The sequence below is a fragment of the Spea bombifrons genome, chromosome 8 (genome assembly GCF_027358695.1).
Source record: "Spea bombifrons isolate aSpeBom1 chromosome 8, aSpeBom1.2.pri, whole genome shotgun sequence".
Taxonomy (NCBI): domain Eukaryota; kingdom Metazoa; phylum Chordata; class Amphibia; order Anura; family Pelobatidae; genus Spea; species Spea bombifrons.
This window is the reverse complement of record NC_071094.1, coordinates 43968155-43995185: the sequence shown is the minus strand read 5'-3', so window position 1 is coordinate 43995185 and position 27031 is coordinate 43968155. Positions and strand designations below refer to the sequence as shown.

Sequence of the window (27031 nt, the reverse complement as noted above, 5' to 3'; positions counted from 1 at the left end):
GACCCTAGCCTTGGAAGGGGTTCTGTTTTTGGGAAGGTGGGTACAGGGGATACCTTGGGACCACTTCTTCCCCCTGGTGCGCAGTGCCATGTGTCCCCAATTACCAGAGCCTCTAAAGACAGCAGAGCTCGGACACAGATTTGGGGCGCCTGCATTTTGGGTGGGGGTTTGTGTGGTCTTTTACTCTCCGTTGGTTTAAGACTTCCAGGACAGAGACCTCCATGGCCATTATTTGCACCTGGATCTGATATCCAGCAGGTGTTTCCCGCAGGCTTCGAAGCTATTTTAACCTGATGATCGGAGTTCTGTATTCCTGGTGGCTACGGGCAGAAGGAAGCAACGTCTGGCGGGTGAACCCAGTGGGGCTGCGGGTCGTTCCCGTCACAGTGCCCACACCACACACCGTCTTCATCTCTGTGCCCATGCAGTGAAGCCTTCTCGGCGATCTTATTGCCTTTGATTATTCCTTGTCCAGTTTTGGCTTCTATTAACATCGTCTACACAGGGCAACCCTTTGGGACCTAAAGCCGTAGAGCTGCGTCTTTTTTCTTATTTATAGTTCAGCTTAATGCAAAGTGCATTAAATATTCGTCATTAGTTGGACGGCGCGGGGTATGCTGGTCATTTTCTAATAAGATGTTACAGGTTCGACGTAAACAATTAAATAAAAATAATATACTGATGATGCCTCGTGTGTGATCTGTTCGTGATCACGGCACCGGATGCCTCTGTTGGTCTGCTAATTTCTTAAATAATAAATCAAATAAAGACAGACAACTGAATGGATTTTAAAGGCCACAGCTTTATTTAGAATCAAACACTGTGACACGAAAACTTTATTAACGTAATACGTAATTTTACTGTAATTTTAGTAACCTCCACATTTAGCGTCCCAAACGCCCACCTACCATTTCACACCACGGAGGTTACAACCACAACCCCACGCAACAACCGTATGACTTAAAACTGGTCCACGTCACGCCGGAACTCACATGACCATGTTACCACGTACACCAAACCACGTGCCATCTGCTGAGCACTCAGACACAGACTCCGTAATCAGATTACAGCTCATTCATTCACAGAGGAACGATGACTCAGAGTCAGAGAGTCGGTCAAAGATTCGAATCATTCAAATGATTCGAATCTTACAGGGATCCGGATCTTACAGAGGTTCGAATCATTCAGAGAATATCACTGACACCATACTTTTATAAATAAATGCATTAATAATCTTCACTGCCCCCAGGATTTAGATTTCCCTTAGTTTGCCCCCCTTTACCTCTAACTGCACCTTCAGTTAACTTTATTAAATTAACCCTCAGCCATCAGCATTAAATTAACCCTTAGCACCCCATCAACCATAACTGCCCCTAAATTAACCCTAAAAACCCTATTAACCATAACGGCACCTGAAATTAACCCTAAAGACCCCATTAACCATAATTGCCCCTAAATTAACCCTAAATACCACCCACCCCGCCGGACACGCTCTCCCTGTGCTGGTCACTCTTACTTTCAAAGCCCTTCACAGCGGTTCCCCTCCCTACATCTCCTCTCTCATCTCTAAATACACTCCTAACCGGTCTATCCTCTCCTGATTTCTAGCTCTCATGCCCGCTTACAAGATTTCTCAAGGGCTGCCCCTATCCTCTGGAATGCCCTCCCCCGGTCTATCCGTCTCTCCCCCTGCCTTTATTACTTCAAAAAAATCCCTCAAGACCCACTTCTTTAAGGATGCTTACAACATAGCACACTGACGGCCTCCCATACTCCCATATTCCTTTAGCTTACCTTTCCTAGTCCCTCTCCTGCAATACTTTTACTAGTGTGGAATAATGTGAAATGTTTGTGTTTCCTGGAGAAATGGCTGATGACGTCACTTTCACTTTCTCCGCTCTCTCAACCTTCAGTGCTTCCCTCTGCCCGGTAACTGCTGATGCGCAGAGGATTTAATTTACTATTGGTCTGAGTTCCTGCTGCATCCAATCAGCGTAGAGCTCCTGACTCACGGGGGGGGGGGGGGTTTCCGGTTGATTCGGGCTGTTAGTTCGGGATCAGTCTGTGTTATTCCCGCTCCGGGGCCCCGATATCTCAGCATACAGGGGGGGTAAAGATGTGGCCCCTGCTGCTCATTGTGGGGGTGTCCGGGGTGTATTGTGGTGAGTATAATGGGGAGGGTTCTCCGGCATACAGAATGTGTATAGAGTGTGAGCTCTGCGGGTCTGTCTGTCTCTGACGTGTCTGTCTGTCTCAGGTCACTCTCTCCAGTATTATTACACCGCGGTCTCGGCTCCGGGACACGGGCTGCCGGAGTATATTATGGTCGGTTATGTGGACGGGATCCAGATATCGGATTATAACAGTGACCGCGGCCGGACTGTCCCTGTCGCTTGGTGGATGGAGAAAGCGGGACCGGAATACTGGGAGAGACAGACACAGAAAGGCAAAGGCCACGAGGCTGTAACTAAACACAATGTGAGGACAGGAATGAGCCGCTTCAACCACACCGGAGGTGAGACCCAGCACTGTATTCACTACGACAGTAACTCCCAGCATTCCCATCCGAGGGGTTTATAAACCGGAGGGGAAGGAATGAACTTTAACCCTTTATTGTCCGATGCTCTGATTGGCTGCTGTATGAAGGGCTGATAGAGATGGAGCCCAATACATTATAATGAATAATAGCCCCGAGAAACCATCTTTATGACATCATACGGATGACATTACTTATTACCGGAAACATTATATAATAACCGGCAAAACAGGCTCCTCAGTCCCCCCAGTAACCGTCTCTACTCCCAGTACAACAAGGGTCCGTATACTGGGGCCAGCTGTAATGAGTGCCGCTCTTTGCAGGTGTTCATTCTGTCCAGGTGATGTACGGCTGTGAGCTGAGGGATGACGGCAGCACCAAGGGGTATCATCAGGAGGGATACGACGGGGGTGATTTCGTCGCCCTGGACACCGAGCGCTGGGTTTATGTTCCGGTCGTTGCCGAGGCACAGCTCACCGCACAGAGATGGAACAGTCCGGAGGTGCGAGTGGGAGAGAGATATAAGAATTACCTGGAGATCGAGTGTATAGAAGAGCTGAAGAAACACATCGAGAACGGACGGGAGGAGCTGGAGCGGAGAAGTGAGAGCGGGAGGGAGGAGCCGGAGCGGTGGGAGAGGGAGGAGCCGGAGCGGTGGGAGAGGGAGGAGCTGGATCACAGATGGTGGAGCTGGGGGGTAAAGGCTCCTGGGGGCTTCATCTGGTTTATAATTTCATTCTCCATACCCGGTCCCACCAGCCTCGTGAATTTACTCTTAACTGTTTATCTTCTGCATGACTCCCAGCAGTCCTGCTTTATATGGAACAGTCCTGCTTTATATGAAACTGTCCTGATTTTGGCAACTTTTGGGTGGAATATAAAGTAGGCGTGGTACCGGTACCTTGTGGCTGGACCCCATAGGCCAGCGTTCTGGCTGTGTATATCTCTCACATACACACAGTGTAAATACAATGCTGCCAATGCACAGTCCACAGACCCGCATGTGATGGGACAGGGCCCAATAAACAGAACCGTCCGTGTAAATTCGGGGCTGTTGGCAACTATCCTCTATCCCGCTCAGCTCTACCTCCGTCTACCTGCTTTTCTGGACAGACGTAGATCTCACAGGACAGCGGAGAATATATACTGCGCATGCGCTGACACTCCCAGCGTTCCGATTCGCCCAGGGTAGAAATTGGGAGGTACTGACTGTGTTAACCCCTTCAGTCTCAGGGGTTTTTGGTACCTCAATTTTTTTTGCCATTTTTGCGGTATGTCGGTTCAGCGATTATTCTCTTTTCCTGTGAATAGTGTATCCATGGAAACTATATATTGTTTTTTAAAGGAGAGATAGAGCTTTCTTTTGATACCATAGTTAGATGATTAGCTGAAAATTTAGAATGAGAAATTTAGTAAAAACTAGCGAAAATTAGAAAAAAAAGAAGTTTTTTAAATAAATTTTGCCTCTGAATCCTCACAAAATAAGGTGAAGTGATCAAGTTTATCAATTCAAGTGTCCTCATTTCAGAAATACCTAATTTATATAGATTTTCCATACTTCCCCAGCACTTATAGGGAACATACTATAAGGTATTCGTAGAATTTTTATGCTTATGGCTTATTGGGTTTGGGGGTTGTGAACGGGGGCAGGAGCGTTATACTGGGTAGAAGTTGTGTCAGGGAAATGGGATGTGAGTTTTTTTTTCTTTTTTTTAATTATCTTTTATATATATATATATATATATATATATTTTTTTTTTTTTTATTATTATTTTATTTTTTGGTAAAAAGGTCCTCTTAGGTAACTCTTGAACATGTTATTAATGCCAGTGATATCACAATGACATCACTTAGCTCACTTTATTGTTTTTTTTAAATTTTATTATTATTTATTGTATTATTTTAGTGATTTTTTATTTATTTTTTTTCTAAATCACTAATCATTTTTTTTCCTCCGTTTTGTGTTTCAGCATGGGAGGGGGGGTGAGAGACATGGTTTCTCATTCTCCTCCCTGCGATCCCCCTGCACTGATCACAATGTGATCTCTATGCAAGTCTGTGGGGACTGTGCCTCATTGGAGGACAGGATATCCCCTGCAGGGGATATCCTCTCCTCCGATGACCTTCCAGGTGACGTCAGCAGTGACACAACCTGGAAGGGAATGCCCGATTACCCGATCGGGCATTTTAAAATGTAACAGTTTTCCGGTTTTCGTGCCGGAAGCTGTTACAGGATATCAAGGAGCGATGCCGGCTTCTGCTGTCAGGGGGGAGTCCAGGCTGTCAGACAACAGCCTGATCTCCTGTGCATCGGCAGGGATGTGTCCTTGGATGCGGTTTTGGACGTACCGGTACGTCTATAGGGGACTGAAGGGGTTAAACCCTTAAGTATCAGCAGTTTTACAGGTATATAAATTCCCTGCTATGAACGGGAAAAAATACCAAAATATATTCATTAACCTGATTTAGAAACCGCCCGATATTTCTGTCATTTTCATTTATTGTATTTTTTTTGTTTAACCCCTACCTAACCCTGTCCAACAAATTCCCCACTGACTACACCATATCAACTAAAAAGTTACTATAAAAATAACCCCTTAGGGTCAAGTTAGAAAAGTGATATAATTGAAAAAATCTATATTTTATTAAAGCCGGGAATTCTGGGAATCTCCGTTTTCTCGCAGTTTCCGTCTCTCCGGCTCGCGTTCAAAGTGAGGAGAACAGCTGTTTCCATGCGTTGCTTTTGTCATCTGACCATGTTCATGCATGTGATTGGCTGTAGAAGTGATCACATGCACAGAAGGGCGGGGAATCTTCTGGTCATGGAGCAGTCAGCAACAGCGGTGCCCCCCCCAGGGCATTTTTAACCAATAACACACCAGGTACGTTATAAGTCCTGCAGGAGCAAACTTTTCATGACGTACCTGTTATCTCATTGGCTGCCAAGGGTTTAACCTCTACCTCTTCTGCTGGGAGGCTGTTCCCTTCTCTCTTAATCTCTGTCTCCTGCGGATTGTACGTATTCAAATCTTTAGGTAGTTTTCACAATTTATATCCTGCAGATCTTTCCCCGTTGTAGGCGCCTCTTTTGAATTCTCTCCAGAATGTTCCGGATCCTTCCAGAACTTTACATAAAACTCTACAGGATCGGCTCCGGCAGCCATTTTTCTCCTCGTCCCGCATTCACTCCCTGTGTGCCAGAGCGGGGCCTGTAAAGTGCTGCCGTGCGGTGCCCGGGCCGGATCGGCTCACACGCAGGAATCAAAGTGATCTTATTACCATAGCAACCAATAAAATGCTTCCTCTTATTGGACCATTAATACATCATGTATGTTCTAGTAGAGGAACCGAAGTGGCAGCGTTGACCGCGCATGGGGTGATGCAGGGGCATAAAGCACTAGCAGGGGCCACACATCCGGATGGGGCAACTGTTCTAAACTGCAGCCCTGTTAACCATTATTTTACCCTTTCTGTGATCTCAGTTGCCCCGGAGGTGAAGGTTTCGGCCCAGACTTCAGAGGGGGCCACAAAGCTTCACTGCCAGGTGTACGGGTTTTACCCCCGCGAGGTGGACGTGAATTGGAAGAGGAACGAGATAGATATTCCCTCGGATGAGGCCAAACAGGTTCTCCCCAATACCGACGGCACTTACCAGATCAGGGTCACCGTGGAAGTGACTCCAAAAGAGGGGGACAGTTACTCCTGCCACGTGGACCACGGCAGCCTGGCAGAGCCACTCATTGTGATGTGGGGTGAGTGTCGCAAGGAGAGGGGTAATTACCCCAACACTTACATCACATTCTCAGATTGCCCCCCGACTGATATCTCCTGTTTTGTGTCACTCAGATCCGAGGAAGGGCGGAAGCAGCAGCACCGTGTACATCGTCATTGGAGTCGTTGCAGGGATCGCTGTCGCTGCTGTTGGGTTTATATTATGGAAGAAGAGAGGTTCGCAAATTACTGCTTCTGAATACTCTATAGAGGCTTCTTCACACGACATCACTAATAATTCTGATTGTATATGACAGGGAGTGTCACCTTATCACCATAGCAACCAATAAAATAACACTTCTGATTGGCTATTCCTCTGGTTGCTATGCTTTGCACCGGAATCCCTTCCACGTATCCCCAGTATTAATTATTTTAAAATCTGTTTATTCTTTTGTTCTCCATTCTCTTTCTTGTTACAAATCAGATTGGAAACGTTGTTACTGATGATGTCGCTCTGCTTACTCCATTGGGGTCTTTCTATTATCCATTTTTTTCAGTGTTTTGCTTTGATTTCTGTATTTCTCATGTTCGGATCAATTCATGTCTTTAATTATTTTCTACAAACGCTACTTAATTCTAGTTTTATGCATTTTATTATAAAGCATTTTTCAAACATCCAAATAATTAAACTGCAGCCTCCGATTATTTTTCACTTTTCTTTCAGTTTGACTAATATTTTAATTATTAAGGAAATGAATAAGTGAAGTAAGATTAATGTGTTGCCTTAATGTATTCTCAATGTCTTTGCAGCTTCGCAAACAGAAGGGATCCGTACCGGGAATTCCCTGTAGAAGACGGGAGAAAATCCCCCCATCTGGCGCCGGCCCCTGCGTCCACTTCTTACAACACACAGAAATCAATAGCTTTTATTGGAATTGCCTGATGTCATATAATCTAATCATATAAACTTGCACATATTCTTAGATACAATAAGTTTTAGTGGGTGATTCACTGCTTTGCTAAAATAAGATGCTCAGTAATATTTTTGGCTCATTTTCAGTGTTTTACAAATTCCGAATGATAGAAAGTTTGTTGCCGTATGAGCCTCGTTATCTGTAATTAAGGGTAAAATATGGGGATCTTGGGCTCTAACAAAATCCTTTTGATGAGAGATGTGTAAATAAGGATAAACTTTTAGCTGACAAACTATTTTGCATCAGTCTTTACAGAGGAAGAAGAAGGGAGGTGTATGTTTACACATGAAGACATTCTGCAAAATTAAAGAAATGAACAGAATTATTTAAGTAATTGCTATCGGAAGGAGTAGATCCAGAATATTGGAAATTGGCCATTGTAGTATCGCTTCCCAAGAAAAGGTAGCAGGGGAGGCTCTGGCAACCACAGACCAGTAAGTCGTACAATAGCAGAGGGAAATTAATAGAAATCAGGAAAGGGTTATTCAATATTTGAATGTAAATGGCTTGCATGATGAGACAAAGTTTGGGTTTATGTGAAAAAAAATTCTCATTCAATTAACATATATTTTTTTATATATATTTATTTATTTATGTTTTACCTGGGCAACATAACAGACCAAGGAGGAGAGGTATATATAACATAACTAGATTTCAGTAAGGCATTTGACATGGTCCCTCATAGAAGACTCATAAATAAATGGCAGGATTTGGTTTTTAAAATTGTACATTTTTAAATTAATAAAATGATGTATGTATAAAACAGATCTTGATTAATTTCTTCTATAATAAAGATTTCGTTACAAATGAGAGACCCGTGTGAACTCGATTTTATATGTGACTGCATTTAAAGTTGACTTGCCCGCCACCTAGAAGGGGGTTACTATAAAAGCTTTGCGACCTGTCTTTTTAAAGAAATCCGCGTGCAGGAGGAGCAGGTCAGCGGGATCATATATACGTCTGGGGGAAAATGGCAAGTCGTTGGATGCAAATGTACAGTTTGGTTGTGTTGCGCATATTGGGGATTATTGTTTCATGTATTTTTTATTTTTTTTTATAGAAGTGCCTCTGCTGATTATGTGAAGGAAGATGGCATCATCAGATTGTAATAAGAAACAAAGGTATAAAGACGAAGAGAAAGTTTAAGTCAGAGTGGGAGGAATTCACTGTTAAAGTGGATTAATCTGCGTGTCTAATCACTTACTCTTTAGAATGCCAGTAACTTGAAACACCACTAAGAATCTAATCACAAAAACTAAATCGTCGAATTATTCACCGAAATCCAAACATCACTAAATAGCAGACGCTGTTGACAATGTCAGCAAGGAAGTTTTGTTATATCGTGGAATATTGCACGCGCTCAGAATTTATTAGGAATAAAGTTGTTGCGGTGTTACATCCAAATCATACAAAACTCGAGTGACAGACTTCACGCAACACTACAGAAAGGCAAATCTCCCAGATCGGTGCTGATCTGGCAGCCAAATTGCGAAATGATTTAAAGAATTTGCTTGCATTCAGCTTATCTCTTGACGAATCTACAGGCATACAAGACAACCCGCAACTGGCAGTATTTGTTCTTTATGATTCCTCTGATGTAACTGTGAAAGAAGAGATGTATAGCAGCTTGCCGCAAATACCTGGAACAGGAGAACCTAGGAATGGAACCCATAACACAACTAATACAGTTTATCCTTAACCACAACTACTTCACATTTGGACAGGACTTTTATCTCCAGAAAATGGGGACCGCTATGGGCACATGAATGGCTCCACAATATGCCAATCTGTTCATGGCCAAACTGGAGGAGAACTACATCTCCACCTGCTACAACAAACCACTGGTATATCCCCGCTACATAGACGATATACTAATCATCTGGACTGGTAGCGAAGAGGAAATCCTCAGATTTCATGAAGACTATAATGCCTTTCATCCAGGGCCGGCCCAAGACTTAATGCCGCCTGGGGCGAAGTTTAAAATGCCGCCCCCCCCTGCCGATGTCGGGGGGCAGCATTTTAAACTTCGCTGACGCCATTATCTACCCTCCCTCCCTATTATCTACCCCCCTTTGTACTTACCTTTAGACAGTCCTGCGGCGAGTCTCCCTGCTCTCCCACAGTGCCGGCTTGTAATGCTGAGCGCCGGAAATTGACGTCACTTCTGGCGCTCTGCATTACAAGCCGCCACCGAGACCGAGCTAGAGGGCTCACAGAGGAGAGAGAGGGGCACCGAGCGGGTAAGCGAAAACCACTCGGCGCCCCTCTCTCTCCTCCGCTTGGGGCGGCAAAGTGCTGCCCCTTAAAAAGTGCCGCCTGGGGCAATTGCCCCACTCGGCTTCATTGTAGGGCCGGCCCTGCTTTCATCCTAACATAAACCTGAAACTGAGCTACTCCCGTACTAACATCCAATTCCTAGACACTACCATCTACATTAAGAACAAGTCCATTCAGACTTCACTCTACCGCAAACCAACAGATAGACTGTGTCTGAAACACAACAGCTTCCACCCCAGACACATAAAAAACGTAATCATATACAGTCAAGCCATTAGATATAACCGCATCTGTTCAGATCCTATGGACTGGGATAAACACCTCCACAATCTCAGGAAGGAATTCATCAACCATGGGTACAGTATAAAAATCACAGACTCCCAAATACAGAAAGCCATCAATATTCCCAGAGAAAACCTGAGATACCAGCAGCCACAAAAAAGAGATTGAGTACCATTAGTGGTAACCTACAATCCACAAATGCAATCCCCGCGCAAGATCTCAACGGAATTACAAGAACTGTTGCACACATTCAGCATCTCTGTTTCCAGTAACACTTCTCCTCCCCTCTCTCAGTTGGGGTACTCAAGGCTCTTTTCTAGGACCCCTTCTGTTCTGTCTTTACACTTCCTCGTTGGGCAAACTGATCTCATCCTTTGGCTTTCAATACCACCTGTATGGTGATGACACCCAGATCTATCTATCCTCCCCTGATCTCTGAGCAGGGCCCTCCTCACCTGTTGTCTCTGTAAGTCGATTTGTTATGTTACATACTACTTGTGATGTCCTGTCTGCCCATTGTACAGCGCTACGGGATTTGATGGCGCTATATAAAACAATAAATAATAATAAATAATACTGATGAAAGACTTCGGACAATATTCCCACATCCCCCACTGCTTTCATTCAAACAGCCTCCCAATCTCAAACGATGGATAGTTAAGATCACCCTTCACAGGCGAACAGCAAATGGTACCTCTCCCTGCTAGCAAAAGAGATGCGAGACCTGTGCACACATCCTTCCCACAGATGAAATACAGATACCCGGCTCTCACTTACACCACAAAACCATTGGCTGCTTTACGTGCAAATCATCTAACGTGGTGCACCTCATCATGTGTGCTAAATTACCAACAGCGATGTACGTGGGGGGGAAACAGGCCAAGCATTACACAAACTGTTTAATTCCCACAGATATACCATCAACCAGAAAAAAATAGATACACCTGTTGGAGAACATTTCGGTCAGCCTGGACACAGCATTCAGGATGTGAAGCTGTCAGTACTGATGGGATCCTTCTGTACCCAGAGGGAGAGAAAATATGGGAGATCAAACTAATGTGCAGGTTTAATACCCGACTCACTGGCCTCAATAGAGACAGAGAATTAAGCTCACCCGCCACGTCAAGGCACACTCTCAATAGGGTGAGAACCTACTCTCACCTCCTACATAGTGGGCACACAAAGCAGTTTATACGGCTACCAAAACCTTATTAATGTGTTGAGGGAGGTGCAATTAAACCTCCTCCCATTTAACCCCTGGACAGCAGGCTGCAAACAGACTGATGAGGAGCCAACAACCCCAAATATGTGCAAACGGGGAAAAGAAAAAATGTCGGTGCGCTAAACTAGTCACAGGCTCAAATAATACAAATGTATAATATGAGGCCTACCAAACAGTGTGAGCCGCTGCAAAAACAGTGTGTTGGCTGTACAATGTATACAAAAAACAAAAACTGTCTCCTCTTCACCGCCCATACGATTGCACCATTGAGCTGCAACCATTTGCCATACCTTCTGGGGGTCGAGTCTACCCTCTATCTGTCTCACAGAATAAGGCCATGGAGGAATATGTGGTGTAATTCCTCCTCTCCTGCCGGGGCAGGATTCTTCTTTGTGAAGAAAGAGAGCAGAGAACTGAGACCCTGTATTGATTATAGGGCCTCACCCGTATAAGGCTAGGTTTCCACTTGGGTTTTTGTCCGGCGTTTTTTTCTTGATGAAAAACGCCAGGAAAAACGCCAAGAAAACTGCCACTGCATTTACCTGCGTTTTGGCGTTTTTTCTGGAGTTTTTTCTGGCGTTTTAGCCTTTCTGTGGAAATTGCTTTTTTTGACCTTAGGCAGTTTTTCCAGCCTTTACAAGTTAGAAGTTTCACCCAGCTAAAAGGGATTAGGATAAATGGCAAGTATCTGCCCTCTCCTGATGTCATTTACTTGGTAGACCCTTTTGTCTCTTTTCTGTGGTTTGTAAGGCATGCTTTATTCCGAATGTCTGCTCCTCTGGGAAGATTGGCCCCAAATGATGGTGCAAATTGTTTGCTGTTGCTTTTGGCACGCAGGATCCGGTCGCGTATGTTTGTTTGTAATGGCATGTTTGTTCCAAATGGTGTAAAATTCAATATGAACCAGTCCAGGACTTTGTTTTGTGTGAAACTGTTTGTTTTCAGCCTATTTCTCATAGGACACACAGATACTGGGTCCATCCTCTGCCTTGTAACTGTGGAAAAAACGCCATAAAAAACGCCAAGGCAATAAACCCACATGGCTTTTTCATGGCGTTTTTTCTCTCCCATTGACTTCTATTGGAGAAAAACGCCATGATTTCCTTGCAAAAAACGCCAGAGTGTCAACATGCTGCGATTCTGAAAAACTGCCACAGAGCCCAAAAAAGCAGAAAAACGCCAAAGAGGACTGAAAAAACGCCAAACAGAAAAACGCCAAGTGGAAATGGCATTTTGCGATTTCCTATTGAAGAACAGCTAACATCTGGCTGCAGCGTTTTTTCACTAAAAAAACGCCAGGTGGCGCTAATGGCGTTTTTATGGGCGTTTTTAGCAAAAAAAAAAAAACAAGTGGAAACCTAGCCTTAATGTCATATTAGTAGAACTAATATATAGATAGAGTAAGTGATATTTTATTACTGCCCTGATTATTATTTTGGTTGCTGAGTGGACTGGAAATTAATTGTGCGTGTTAGACTCATAAGGAAGTAATTCATTGATAACTTTCGATAATATACTGTATTTGGAACTGATTCAATTTGACATGTTTTAAGAATTTTGTGTTTTATATCATGCACTGTGTGACTCATATATATATTTTATAAATTGTGTTTACAATAAATAATATTTTTGATTGATTATCGTGGTGATATATATCTAGTTTAAATTATAATTTTCGGCGATCTGAAAGGATTTAGGATCGGAGATAAAATATAGGGTATCTCCTTAAATTAATATTGTGGATGTGGTACTACAATATTTGGTAGCGTCGTTATTTTGCGTGTGTGAGAAAATATTGGTTTTGCCTACTTTGTCTCATTAATATCCCTAACACATCACATGACTCTGCTCCAGTCCTGCTTCCACTGTGCAGTACCAGAGAACGCAGAGGGAGGCCGCGCCCTCTGCTGAAGTCTGTGAGCGGCATCAAGGAGCTGCAGTGCAGGTAAGGGGGTGGGGAGGGTGAATCAGTATGCATGATTGAGGGAATGAATCTGTGAATGAATGAGTGTGTGTGTGTGTGTGATAGCATGGGTGTGTAAGTGCTGGAACCTAGGCATGATGGGACTGTGATTGCTGTTAGCAATCACACTCCTATCATGCCAAGTCAGCCAGTACATGCTGAAACCTAGCTAGCTGCCCCCCTTGTGTATTGATGCTGCCAGCAGTATGGGGTCTACACATCACTTACAGCCACCCTGTACCTTCATGTACTGGCTGACTTGGCATGATAGGAGTGTGAATGCTAACAGCAATCACAGCAAGCACAGTACCATCATGCCTAGGTACCAGCATTTACTGGTTGCCTGGGTATGATAGGAGTGCAATTGCTGTTAGCAATCACACTCCTATCATGACAAGTCATATTGCTAATTTTTTTGTCCAATTGTGGTGTTTTACCTACTTTTATTAAAAATGTGAGTTTTTATTATTATTTTTAAAGGTGGGGGGTCATTTTCGGTTTTGGCTAAGTGAACCATGAATGTTTTGGTCCAGAATTTTCATTTTGGTGCATCCCTAGAATAAATAGAACTATTTCATTTTTAATTATCCTGAATTTGCAGTCACAAACCTTTCTAGGCCCAGAAATAAGTGAGAGGAAAAGTAAAGGTTTTGTGTCATTTACTTTATTTTAATCTGCATATTTTATTAAAGGCCATATTTTCTCACAGTGAAAAATGAGTACGGCCCGCGCACGTATACAATTCTGGTGAAGTGGCCCACTGCAGAAAAACCTTGGACACCCCTGCTATAGACGATGGGCCCTGGCCGTGGAAGAGGTTCTGTTTTTGGGAAGGTGGGTACAAGGGATCCCTTGGGATTACTTCTTCCCCCTGGTACGGGGTGCCATGTTTCCCCAATTACCAGACACGCATTTTGGGTGGGGGTTTGTGTGGTCTTTTAATCTCCATCGGGTTAAGACTTCTACGACAGAGACCTCCATGGCCAATATTTGCACCAAGACCTGATATCCAGCAGGTGTTTCCCGCAGGCTTCAAAGCAGTTTCAACCTGACGATGGGAGTTCTGTATTCCTGGTGGCTATGGGCAGAAGGAAGCAATGTCTGGCGGGTGAACCCAGTGGGGGTGCGGGTCGTTTCCGTCACAGTGCCCACACCACACACCGTCTTCATCTCTGTACCCATGAAGTGACCCTTGTCGGCGTTCTAATTGCCTTTGATTATTCCTTGTCCAGTTTTGACTTCTATTAACATCGTCTACACAGGGCAACCCTTTGGCCTGTTTTTTGACCATCGGTTAGGTTCTTGTTCGTTCCAAAAGAAGCAGCCAAAGTCATGGCTCCTCTTAGGGACCTAAAGCCGTAGAGCTGCGTCCCCCCCCCCTAGAAGGTAGGATGTTCATATTTATAGTTCAGCTCAATACAAAGTGCATTAAATATTCGTCATTGGTTGGACGGCGCGGGGTATGCTGGTCATTTTCTAATAACAAGATATTACAGGGAGATATCCCAGGGGCATAACTAGAAACCAGAGGGTTTCTCCCTCTCCCTGTGCTGGTCAGTAATACCGTATTGGCTCGGATATAGGCCGCCCCCGTATATAGGCCGCACCCTAAAAGTTTGGTGCTTTTTTAAAGAAAAAGTTTTTTTTCTTTAAAAAAGCACCAAAAAAAACATGCTGCCACTGTCCTCCCTCCCCGAGATATGCTGCCACTGTCCTCCCTCCCCGCGATACGCTGCCGCTGTCCTCCCTCCCCGCGATACGCTGCCGCTGTCCTCCCTCCCCGCGATACGCTGCCGCTGTCCTCCCTCCCCGCGATACGCTGCCGCTGTCCTCCCTCCCCGCGATACGCTGCCGCTGTCCTCCCTCCCCGCGATACGCTGCGCTCCCTCCCCGAGATCCGCTGCCCTCCCTCCCCGAGATCCGCTGCCCTCCCTCCCCGAGATCCGCTGCCCTCCCTCCCCGCGATACGCTGCCGCCCCTCCCCGCGATACGCTGCCGCCCCTCCCCGCGATACGCTGCCGCTGTCCTCCTCTGCCCCCCCTCCTCGACTTACCGGAGCAGACTCCCGGGTGTCTTCAGGGCCGGCGAGGGACATCTACGCAATACGCGTATGCAACTTCCGGTACCGTTACCGGAAGTTGCATTTGCGTATTGCGTAAATGTCTCCCGCCGGCCCCGCAAGACACCCGGGAGTCTGCTCCGGTAAGTCGGGGGTGGGCAGAGGTAAAACGCTTAGATAACCTCCCGTGCCGGCACCCCCCCCCGTGGGAAGTGCTGGCAGGGGAGGCTGTCTGAGCGTATCGGGGAGAAGGATGCAGGTCCCCTGCACCGCTGCGGGGGATCTGTATCTTAACCCCGCTGCCTGCCCGGCGCCCGGGACTGCATGTCCCGGGCGTCGGGCGCTAGACCCCGAATATAGGCCGCACCCCCACTTTAAAAACTTAAAGTGGGGGAAAAAAGTGCGGCCTATATTCGAGCCAATACGGTATGTGAAATGTTTGTGTTTCCTGGATGGCTGATGACGTCACTCCGATAAACCTGGGTTTAAAATCCAGAATATTAATAACAGCCCCGCCGGAAATGAGCGGACTTTCACTTTCACCGCTCTCACAACCTTCAGCGCTTCCCTCTGCCCGGTAACTGTTGATCCGCAGAGGATTTATTTTCCTATTGGTCGGAGGTCCCTGCTGCATCCAATCAGCGCACAGCTCCTGACTCGCAGGGGGTTTCCGGTTGACTCGGGCTGTTAGTTCGGGAGCAGTCTGTGTTATTCTCGTTGCGGGGCCCCGATATCTCCGCATACAGGGGGGTAAAGATGTGGCCCCTGCTGCTCATTGTGGGGGTGTCCGGGGTGTATTGTGGTGAGTATAATGGGGAGGGGTCCCCGGCATACAGAATGTGTATAGAGTGTGAGCTCTGCGGGTCTGTCTGTCTCTGACGTGTCTGTCTGTCTCAGGTCACTCTCTCCAGTATTATTACACCGCGGTCTCGGCTCCGGGACACGGGCTGCCGGAGTACATTTCAGTCGGGTATGTGGACGGGATCCAGATATCGGATTATAACAGCGACCGCGGCCGGACTGTCCCTGTCGCTCGGTGGATGGAGAAAGCGGGACCGGAATACTGGGAGAGAGAGACACAGAAAGGCAAAGGCAACGAGGCTGTATTTAAATACAATGTGAGGACAGCAATGAGCCGCTTCAACCACACCGGAGGTGAGACCCAGCACTGTATCCACTACCACAGCAGCAACTCCCTGCACTGTATTCACTACCACAGCAGCAACTCCCTGCGCTGTATCCACTACCACAACAGCAGTAACTCCCCGCGCTGTGTCCACTACCACAACAGCAGTAACTCCCCGCGCTGTGTCCACTACCACAACAGCAGTAACTCCCCGCGCTGTGTCCACTACCACAACAGCAGTAACTCCCCGCGCTGTGTCCACTACCACAACAGCAGTAACTCCCCACGCTGTGTCCACTACCACAACAGCAGTAACTCCCCGCGCTGTGTCCACTACCACAACAGCAGTAACTCCCCGCACTGTGTCCACTACCACAACAGCAGTAACTCCCCGCGCTGTGTCCACTACCACAACAGCAGTAACTCCCCGCGCTGTGTCCACTACCACAACAGCAGTAACTCCCCACGCTGTGTCCACTACCACAACAGCAGTAACTCCCCGCGCTGTGTCCACTACCACAACAGCAGTAACTCCCCGCGCTGTGTCCACTACCACAACAGCAGTAACTCCCTGCGCTGTGTCCACTACCACAACAGCAGTAACTCCCCGCGCTGTGTCCACTACCACAACAGCAGTAACTCCCCGCGCTGTGTCCACTACCACAACAGCAGTAACTCCCCGCGCTGTGTCCGCTACCACAACAGCAGTAACTCCCCGCGCTGTGTCCACCACCACAACAGCGGTAACTCCCCGCGCTGTGTCCACTACCACAACAGCAGTAACTCCCCGCGCTGTGTCCACTACCACAACAGCAGTAACTCCCCGCGCTGTGTCCACTACCACAACAGCAGTAACTCCCCGCGCTGTGTCCACTACCACAACAGCAGTAACTCCCCGCGCTGTGTCCACTACAACTCCCAGCATTCCCCTCCGAGGGGTTTATAAACCAGAGGGAAGGGAATGAACTTTAACCCTTTATTGTCCGCAGCGTTCGATGCTCTGATTGGCTGCTGTATGAAGGGCTGATAGAGATGGAGCCCAATACAGTATAATGAATAATAGCCCCGAGAAACCATCTTTATGACATCATACAGATGACATCACTAATTACCGGAAACATGCTATAATAACCGGGAAAACAGGCTCCCCAGTCCCCCCAGTAACCGGCTCTGCTCCCAGTACAGCGAGGGTCCGTATACTGGGGTCCCGGGGTGTGACCCCCACGTCACTCACACTCAGCCGGGTGTAACGAGTGCCGCTCTCTGCAGGTGTCCATTCTGTGCAGTGGATGTACGGCTGTGAGCTGAGGGATGACGGCAGCACCGGGGGGTATAATCAGTACGGATATGACGGGGGGGATTTCCTCTCCCTGGACACCGAGCGCTGGGTTTATGTTCCGGTCGTTGCCGAGGCGCAGATCTCCGCACAGAGATGGAACGATCCGGAGGTGCGAGTGGGAGAGAGATATAAGAATTACCTGGAGTCCGAGTGTATAGAATGGCTGAAGAAATACATCGAGAACGGACGGGAGGAGCTGGAGCGGAGAGGTGAGAGCGGGGGGGGGGCTGGAGCGCGGGGGTGGGAGGACCTGGAGCGCGGAGGGTAACGGCTCCTGGGGGCTTCATCTGGTTTATAATTTCATTCTCCATACCGGGTCCCACCAGCCTCTCCTGGATTTGTTATTAACTGTTTATCTTCTGCATGACTCCCAACTCTCCTGATTTGTTAAGAACAGTCCTGATTTTGGCAACTTTTGGGTGGAATGTAAAGTAGGCGGAAATGCTTCTTCTGATTGGACCATTAATGACTCTGCCCCAGAATCATTTATAACCCCTGTATGTTCTAGTAGAGGAACTGAAGTGGCAGCGCTGACCACGCAAGGGGGGAAACAGGGGCATAAAGCACTAGCAGGGGCCACACATCCAAATGGGGCAAATCTTCTAAACTGCAACCCCATTAACCATTATTTTACCCTTTCTGTGATCTCAGTTGCCCCGGAGGTGAAGGTTTCGGCCCAGACTTCAGAGGGGGCCACAAAGCTTCACTGCCAGGTGTACGGGTTTTACCCCCGAGATGTGGACGTGAATTGGAAGAGGAACGAGATAGATATTCCCTCGGATGAGGCCAAACAGGTTCTCCCCAATACCGACGGCACTTACCAGATCAGGGTCACCGTGGAAGTGACTCCAAAAGAGGGGGACAGTTACTCCTGCCACGTGGACCACGGCAGCCTGGCAGAGCCACGCATTGTGATGTGGGGTGAGTGCCGCAAGGAGAGGGGTAATTACCCCAACACTTACATCACATTCTCAGATTGCGCCTGACTGATATCTCCTGTTTTGTGTCACTCAGATCCGAGGAAGGGCGGAAGCAGCAGCACCGTGTACATCGTCATTGGAGTCGTTGCAGGGATCGCTGTCGCTGCTGCTGTTGGGTTTATATTATGGAAGAGGAGAGGTTCGCAAATTACTGCTTCTGAATACTCTATAGAGGCTTCTTCACATCACTAATAATTCTGATTGTATATGACGGGGAATATTATGTCACCTTTATCACCATAGCAACCAATAAAATAACACTTCTGATTGCTATGTAGTTACACCAATTTTCATACTTTGCACCAAAATGCCTTCCACGTAACCCCGGTATTAATTATTTATTTTTAAATCTGTTTATTTTATTCTTTTCTCCTTTATTTCAGGCAAACTTCCCGTTTACGCCCCGACTGGCAGTAAGTAATCCGTTCGTCTCCCACATTACTTTATCTGTAGTTTTTGTAATAGATCCCTGTTTGGCCTCCAGAGGGCGCCGTTATACTAAAGGGAATCCGTCCTCTCCCTGCCTATTCAGTAACAGCGTTACCTCCACCAATGAAACGTCATTAACTAAAGGGGTATTTTGTGCGGCCGTTACAGCCACAGCTTTCCATATTCTACCCGGTACGGTGTGTTTGTGTGTTTAGGTAGAATTCCCGGACACCCTTGCAATGCAAAAATATTTAGATGATGGGGTTGGAACCTAGTGGAGGGTCCGTGACATATTTTGCTGGTGCCCTGGCTATTGTCAGTGTGGCCGTGGGGGGCAGCGTCACTCGGGGGTCACGTGTCTGAGCTGCATGCGCTGTGTCTTCAGATAACTCAGGTGGGTTATGGGCTGTGGGGGCAGGAAGGGGGGCGTTGTGTCTAAAAGCCCCCTTTGATGGAGACGGGCAGTGCCACGCGCCACATACCTGTGATGGGAAGATTGGCGTCACCTTCTATAACAAATATTTTTTTTCTTTTAAGCGTCAGATGGGTCTCCAGCCGCATCCACGACGTAAATGTAAGTCCATAATGATAACGGGAAGATGTTTTTATATCCTGTCTTTATGGCGACACATTAATGTATTCTCTATCTTTGCAGCTCCGCAGAGAAGGGATCCGTACCGGGAATTCCGTGTAGGAGACGGGAGAAAATCCCCCACCTGGTGCCGGTCCCTGCGTCCACTTCTTATAACTCACAGAAATCAATAGCTTTTATAGGAATTGCTTAAAGTCATATACCGTATTTGCTCGATTATAAGACGAGGTTTTTTTCAGAGCAAATGCTCTGAAAAAAAAACCTCTTCTTATAATCGGGGTCGTTTTATAATCAGACCTCAAATAGGTCTGACTATGAGACGATTAAGATCCAGATCCCCCGCAGAGCTGCAGGGGACCTGGATCCTCCTGTCTCCCCCCCCCCCCCGCCCCACTTACCGGTCTTATGCCATTTAACCCTCTAAATGCCAGAGTGGCATATAGGGTATAAGGCATTTCTGGAGGCAGAGTGGCACATAGGGGGTCAAAAGGCATATCAAGGGGCACAGTGGCATATAGGGTTAAAAGGCATATCATGGGGCACAGTGGCATTTAGAGGGTTAAAAGGCATATCATGGGGCACAGTGGCATATAGGGGGTATAAGGCATTTCAGTGGCAGATGTGCATAACTGGGGGGGGGGGCAAGTTGGAAAATAGAAGGAAATAAAACCAAAATCTTTTTCTCTTTCATAGCTTTTATTAAAAAAATAGTTTAGATTAATTATTATTTACTGGTAAAGCTTTTTTCCTATAGGGGCGTCTTATATTCAGGCTTTTTCTTTTTTCCTAAATTAATATTCAGATTTGGTCGTCTTATAATCAGGGTCGTCTTATGAACGAGCAAATACGGTAATCTGCTTTATACTTGCAAATATACTCATATAAATACCTGGGAACTCTCCGGGTCAACACCTGAATCCTCCGGGTCGCGGGGTCTTGACATGGCCCACCCGTTTCCCCTTTAAATAAGGATATTTCCCATGAGATCAGCGGGTAGTCCTGGCCGCGTCCCTCTAGAGTAGGCTCTGGGTAGCCGGAGCCCAGAAGTTCCCAGGTTTGTTCATATACAGTAAGTTTTAGTGGGTGATTCACTGCTTTGCTACAATAAGATACTCGGTAATATTGTTTGATCATTTTAATTGTTTTGCGAATTCCAAATCATAGAAAGTTTGTTGCCGTTTGGGCCTCGTTAACTATAAATAAGGGTAAAATATGGGGGTCTCGCGCTGTAATAAACTCCTTTTGATGAGAGATATGTAAATGAGGACAAACTCAGTGAATATTTGGGATCAGTCGTTACGGAGGAAGAAGAAGGGAAGGAACCTCAGACAGAAAGCACTGAGACGCGTAAAACATGGAGGATTCCGGGGTTCTGGTGACTGCAGACCAGTAAGCCTTACATCAGCAGAGGAGAAATGAATGGAAACCGGGATCGTTCAAAATCTGAATGTAAATGGATTGAAAGCTCAGAAACCGGTTGGACCCTCATAGAAAACTCATAAATAAACTGCAGGGTTTGGTGTTAAAATCGCTTCTTCACAAGAGACAGGTTGTAGTTGATTATTCAGAGGGGGACCTTCTTTAAGAAACATTGCAGGTGGTCTCGAAGATAAGGCGCGTCTCTTCAACAATACAGAGGTCTGTAAGCCATTGGCTGATGGTAAACGGGATCTGTGACTGGCGACAGACGAGGTGGGGTTTGGAAATAATTATTTTAAGAGCTTAAGGATTGGGGGGGTGACAAATTGATTATTTTTATGATAAGATCTGTTTATAAAGCACTCAAATTATTACAATAAAATATATATATAAAAGTAATTTTCAGTAATTGAATTGGTTAGAATTGGCAGCTCATGTGAACTTGGCTTTGTTTCGTTGCGATTAAAGTTTATTTGTTGCTGAGGAAGCCTAGCGACCCGTCTGTTTACAGAAATCCCCTCCCTGGCCGCCATCTTGATTACTGAGCGGTGGGATATGATGTCGCCCCGGAACATTCCCAAGTATGTGAATACGGCCAGAATACGTCACAGCTGTCAGCATCATAACTTGCAAAATAAATTTAATAGCAAAAGAAAAAATAAAGCTAACGTGTATCTTGGGATAACGAGGCTCTTAATATCTGCCGGTAATATTGTTATTAATGTAAACTTACATCTGAGTTAAACAAAGCACATGGTGCAGGGTTGGGGGTTGAGATCCCAATTCTTGTTCATCTGGGTGTTTAGACGGATGCATTAGTAGAGATGGGAGAGAGAGAAGAGATGGGAAAGAGGCATTTAAACACATAAAGGGGTTTAACCCCTTAAGGACCGGGCTCATTTTTCGTTTTCTACCCTGTGGGACCGAGGCTGTTTTGACACTTTTGTGGTGCTTGTGTTCAGGTGTAATTTTCTCCTCACCCATTTAGTGTACCCACATAAGTTATATATTGTTTTTTTCAGGACAAGATGGGCTTTCTTCAGATACCATTATTTTGATCGTATCATCTTATTTACTATAAAAAAAATAAAAAAAACATGGTGAAAAATTGAAAAAAAAAGACATTTTATGACTTTTATTTGAAAAATCTTTTACTCGCCTAAAAAAGCAAGTAAAAAAACTAGCTAAATAGATTCTACTACTTGTCCTGAGTTTAGAGATACCCAATGTTTTTAGGTTTTTTTGCTGTTTTTTGTAAGTTATAGGGCAATAAGTACAAGCAGCATTTTATGATTTCCAAATCTTTTTTAACAAATCTGGTCAGTCTGCCTCCATCTCCTCTTTGGAACATCTTTGAAGCCGGTTAACTCAATTTAACCCATTCAAACCATATATTTTTGAAAACTAGACACCCCAGGGTATTCCAAATGCTGTTATTTTAACCCTTTCCATGCACCAATTATACAACTACACTTTGTCAAACTTTGTAATAGTAATTTTTTTTATTTTTTTTTCCACACAAATTGTACTTTAGTTATAGATATACAGGTCCTGGTATATGCCACTATCAAACAACACCCCAATGTGTGTTCAGGAACATCTCCTGAGTACAGCGATACCCCACATGCATGGGTTTGTCAGATTGTTTGGCTGGTAAAAGGCTACTTTTGGGGCATGCGTAATTCAGGTGGTCATTTGGTCATTCTGCCTCCATCTCCTCTTTGGAATATCTTTGAAGCCGGTTAACTCAATTTAACCCATTCAAACCATATATTTTGGAAAACTAGACACCCCAGGGTATTCCGAATGCTGTTATTTTAACCCTTTCCATGCACCAATTATAGAACTACACTTTGTCAAACTTTGTAATAGTAATTTTTTTCACACAAATTGTACTTTAGTTATAGATATACAGGTTCTGGTATATGTCACTGTCAAACAACCCCCCAATATGTGTTCAGGAACATCTCCTGAGTGCAGTGATACCCGACATGCATGGGTTTGTCGGGTTGTTTCAGATTTAAAATGCCACATTTGGGAAGTGCGCTTTTTTTCTCCATTTTGGTCAGTCTGTACCTATGCCCTATCTGTGAGCTAGGCCACTCCAATTTACCCCATCAGCCATTTTTTTATATATTAGACACCCCTTGGGTATTTGAAGTGCTTTTATTTTAACTCTTTGAGATTTTTGAGAAATTTTAGCACTTGCTCAAAATAATAAACTTTATTTTTTTATTTTTTTATTTTTTTAATACTTTTTTTATATTTTTTTTACACATTTTGCTGGTACTGGATGGTTCATCTAGTGACATCACTGCATAATTATTTTTAAATGTTAGCACATTTTTTTTTTTTTTTTTTTTAATATTTTACTAATCACATAGTGATTAGAAAGCTGGGCTCCATTGACTTGCATGGTTGAATGCAGTACCTGTATTCAACCAGCAAGTGGAGCCAGTTCTCTAGAGGGTCTGGAGACCATCTAGCAAACTTTTTCTTGTTTGTTTTTTTTTACAGAGCGGCGGCCATCTTACTTGATGGCGAAGATCACCGGCAGCTGCGGCTGTGACCGCTCTCCGGAGCGGTCACAGCCCACCTAAAGGTAAGTGTTTGGTGTCGCTGGATGCCTCCTGATCGAGGCATTCCAGCGACACCATTTAAGTTTAGGAGGCGATCGTTGATCGCCTCCTAAACGCTTTTAAAACGGGCGTCCGCCGCCATACAATGTATGGCGGCTGTTGACGCCCCGGGGAGGGGCCAGACATGGCCCCCGATGCCGATCTCGGCCTTGCTGAATGCCTCGACATCGAGGCATTGCAGCAAGGCCGTTTAAGCGAAGAAAGTGATCCTTGATCACTTTCTAAGCTTATTTAACTTTTTGACGGTTCAGGACCGTCAAAGGTCATTTAGTGACCTTCTTGTCATGACGGTCCTGAACCGGCAAAGGTCGCGAAGGGGTTAACAAAGTACAGGAGAGAGGTTTATTTCAAAGGAGGAGAAATGTTAGAACGAAAGTCCATAATCTAAAGCAGAGAGTCAGAGGCTGAACATCGCCTGTTAGTAAAGAAAGAAACCGCCCCGGACCGTTATCTCTCCAGACTTTGCATTAGACATTATACATTCCGCTGGGTAACGGTCTCCGCCAAACCCGGATTTGCCCATCAGACCTGAACCAGTCTGCCCGTTCTCCCCTGGCATCAACGCAGCATTTTCGTCACACAACTGCGGCTCGCTGGATATTTTCTCTTGAGCCCCAGAGATGGTTTGGGTGAAAATCCCAGCAGTTCGGTTTCTAAAATACTCAGACCAGCCGGTCCGGCACCAACCAACACGCCACATTCAGTCATTCGGTTTGAAATTCAGCAAGTTGTCTGACCGCGTATACGAGCCTAAATGCATTGAGTTGCTCTCCTGTGAATGGCTGACTAGCTAGTTGTGTTAACATGCACTGCCCTTACACACAAACATCCACTGACACACATATCTGCCCATAAACACACATATACACTGACCTCACACACACACACACACAGCCCATAAACACACATATATACACATACATAGATACATATATACACATACACTACCCTTACACATTCTACCGCTATATACTTTATTTTTTCGTTATGTAATTCTATTAGTATTTGCTGAACTAATGGATGGAGTCATTTTATTCCGTTTTACTCTTTTTGTTCTCTTTATGTCATCATGTAAAGCTTGAAAGTCAAAATATTAACAATTAAAATAAAAAATAAAGTTTATGTATATATATATATATATATATATTTAATATGAAAATAGACCAACTTATTATTAGGTCTAGACTTTGTGAAGGGCAGAATATAATAATAGCGCCAATTATTGAAGTGGGTCAGCCAGCGTGGGTAAGTTAAGAGTTCTAAAGTCCATTAATTCATAAGAGGATCCTGAGATTAAATATATATGCATTCAGGTTCGCATCTCCCTCTGCGTATCTCTATGTAACCCCCGCCGCTCTGTCTGCGTCGCTCCCTGCGCATTTTTGAAACTGTGGTCTCTCTCTCTGCACCTCTCTAATTCCACCGCTGTGTGTCCTGCAGGAGGTGAAGAGATGTGATGCGCGGGAACAAGTTCTCTCTGCGTTAAAAGATAGAGGTCTTTACAGAGGAGAAGCTGAACATGCGCTGCTCCTTCCCATCTGCAGGTAAGGCTACAATCTGCAGCTCTCTTCACCCATTGTACAGCGCTACGGAATTTGATGGCGCTATATAAAACAACAATAAATAATAATAATCATTGAACTGAGTATCTTACATGAACCGCCACACCAGGCGTCTATCTCTATGCATTCTAAAGGGTTTTTTGGGGATTCTCGGAACGGCAGAATTACAGTTTCCTTCCAAACTGGCTCATTTTTTAAGTAGCCGGCAAATGAAATCATACCTTAGTCAATATGGGCCAGAAACATCATCCTGCTCTGAATCCAAAATGTGGAACGTTTCCTTCGCGCTTTAAGGATTCCACTTGGTAAAATACGAACAAGGGGGCTTCTCATTTCCAGCTGTTCCATGGGGTCCCTGGTTTGCACGCAGCCGCTACTCCCTACGTAGCATGAAACTGCCTGACAGACTCCATGACACACAGGGGACCTTATACCCTGACAGACTCCATGACACACAGGGGGCTTATACCCTGACAGACTCCATGACACACAGGGGGTCTTATACCCTGACAGACTCCATGACACACAGGGGGCCTTATACCCTGACAGACTCCATGACACACAGGGTGCCTTATACCCTGACAGACTCCATGACACACAGGGGGCCTTATACCCTGACAGACTCCATGACACACAGGGGGCCTTATACCCTGACAGACTCCATGACACACAGGGGGCCTTATACCCTGACAGACTCCATGACACACAGGGGGCCTTATACCCTGACAGACTCCATGACACACAGGGGGGCCTTATACCCTGACAGACTCCATGACACACAGGGGCCTTATACCCTGACAGACTCCATGACACACAGGGGGCCTTATACCCTGACAGACTCCATGACACACAGGGGGCCTTATACCCTGACAGACTCCATGACACACAGGGGGCCTTATACCCTGACAGACTCCATGACACACATGGGGGCCTTATACCCTGACAGACTCCATGACACACATGGGGCCTTATACCCTGACAGACTTAATGACACACAGGGGCCTTATACCCTGACAGACTCCATGACACACAGGGGGCCTTATACTCTGACAGACTCCATGACACACAGGGGGGCTTATACCCTGACAGACTCCATGACACACAGGGGGCCTTATACCCTGACAGACTCCATGACACACAGGGGGCTTATACCCTGACAGACTCCATGACACACAGGGGGCTTATACCCTGACAGACTCTATGAATAGTTATGAAAAGCGACCACTAAAAGGTATAACAAACTTCCTAAAATTCCATCACCACAGTGACATTCATAGTAATCTCCATGATCCGCCATCAACCTGGCAAATTATAAACATGACTGTGTAAACTCCAGTCTATTCACAATCGTTCTAGTTGTGTCCATCAAGTCACTCATCAATAAAGTCAACTTGCCCCACCCGCCGGGAGTTGCTAGGAAGCATGGTAACTCATCTGTTCAAATAAATGGGGCTTTTTAAAAAAAAATAAATAAAAAAAATAAAAAATAAATAGGGCTAAAAAGCCTAAAAACGGACCTAACTTATTTCAGTTTTACTTTTCAGGATGCAAAATCGTCCAAAGCTCCATCAAACTCAATAGGACTCAGCAGAGTCAACCTAAGATTTGATGATCTGTCCGGCGGTACGGACTGCCTGAATACTTGTGAGGGTTATACATGCGGCCAACCCCCCCCCCCATAACCGCTATACCAAAAGGATACATTTTGTAACCTATACAGACAGCGGTATAATGGTCAGGTCACTTATTCTCCCTCAGCGCCTGGTTTGGGGCATTCTGACACTTAGTGCAGCTCTCGTAAGATGTCTCTCTTGAAGGGCCGTAGCTGGGACAAGTGGCTTAAGCAGATGTCCGACACGTGGAGGCCAAACGTTTGGGAATAATACTTTCCGAAATGTGGATAGACATGGGGGGGGGGCGG

At 45.6% G+C, this 27031-nt stretch overlaps 3 protein-coding genes across 3 annotated transcripts in view; all 3 read left to right on the top strand.

The window, feature by feature from the left end:
- LOC128503210 (class I histocompatibility antigen, F10 alpha chain-like) overlaps positions 1-27031 on the top strand; it is a 70471-nt gene that overhangs the window by 34374 nt on the left and 9066 nt on the right. The gene's annotated exons all lie outside the window — the stretch shown is intronic.
- Positions 2043-7098, top strand: LOC128503913 (H-2 class I histocompatibility antigen, Q9 alpha chain-like). The gene is made up of 6 exons (XM_053474109.1): positions 2043-2162; positions 2258-2515; positions 2860-3138; positions 6019-6288; positions 6383-6484; positions 7058-7098. Exons 1-6 carry the CDS (start codon positions 2117-2119, stop codon positions 7096-7098), a joined length of 996 nt encoding a protein of 331 aa, XP_053330084.1. The 5' UTR covers positions 2043-2116.
- Positions 15681-19692, top strand: LOC128503199 (H-2 class I histocompatibility antigen, Q9 alpha chain-like). The gene is made up of 8 exons (XM_053473244.1): positions 15681-15826; positions 15922-16179; positions 17420-17698; positions 18141-18410; positions 18504-18608; positions 18853-18882; positions 19436-19472; positions 19554-19692. The coding sequence occupies exons 1-7, from the start codon at positions 15781-15783 to the stop codon at positions 19468-19470; spliced, it is 1023 nt and encodes a 340-aa protein (XP_053329219.1). The 5' UTR covers positions 15681-15780; the 3' UTR covers positions 19471-19472; positions 19554-19692.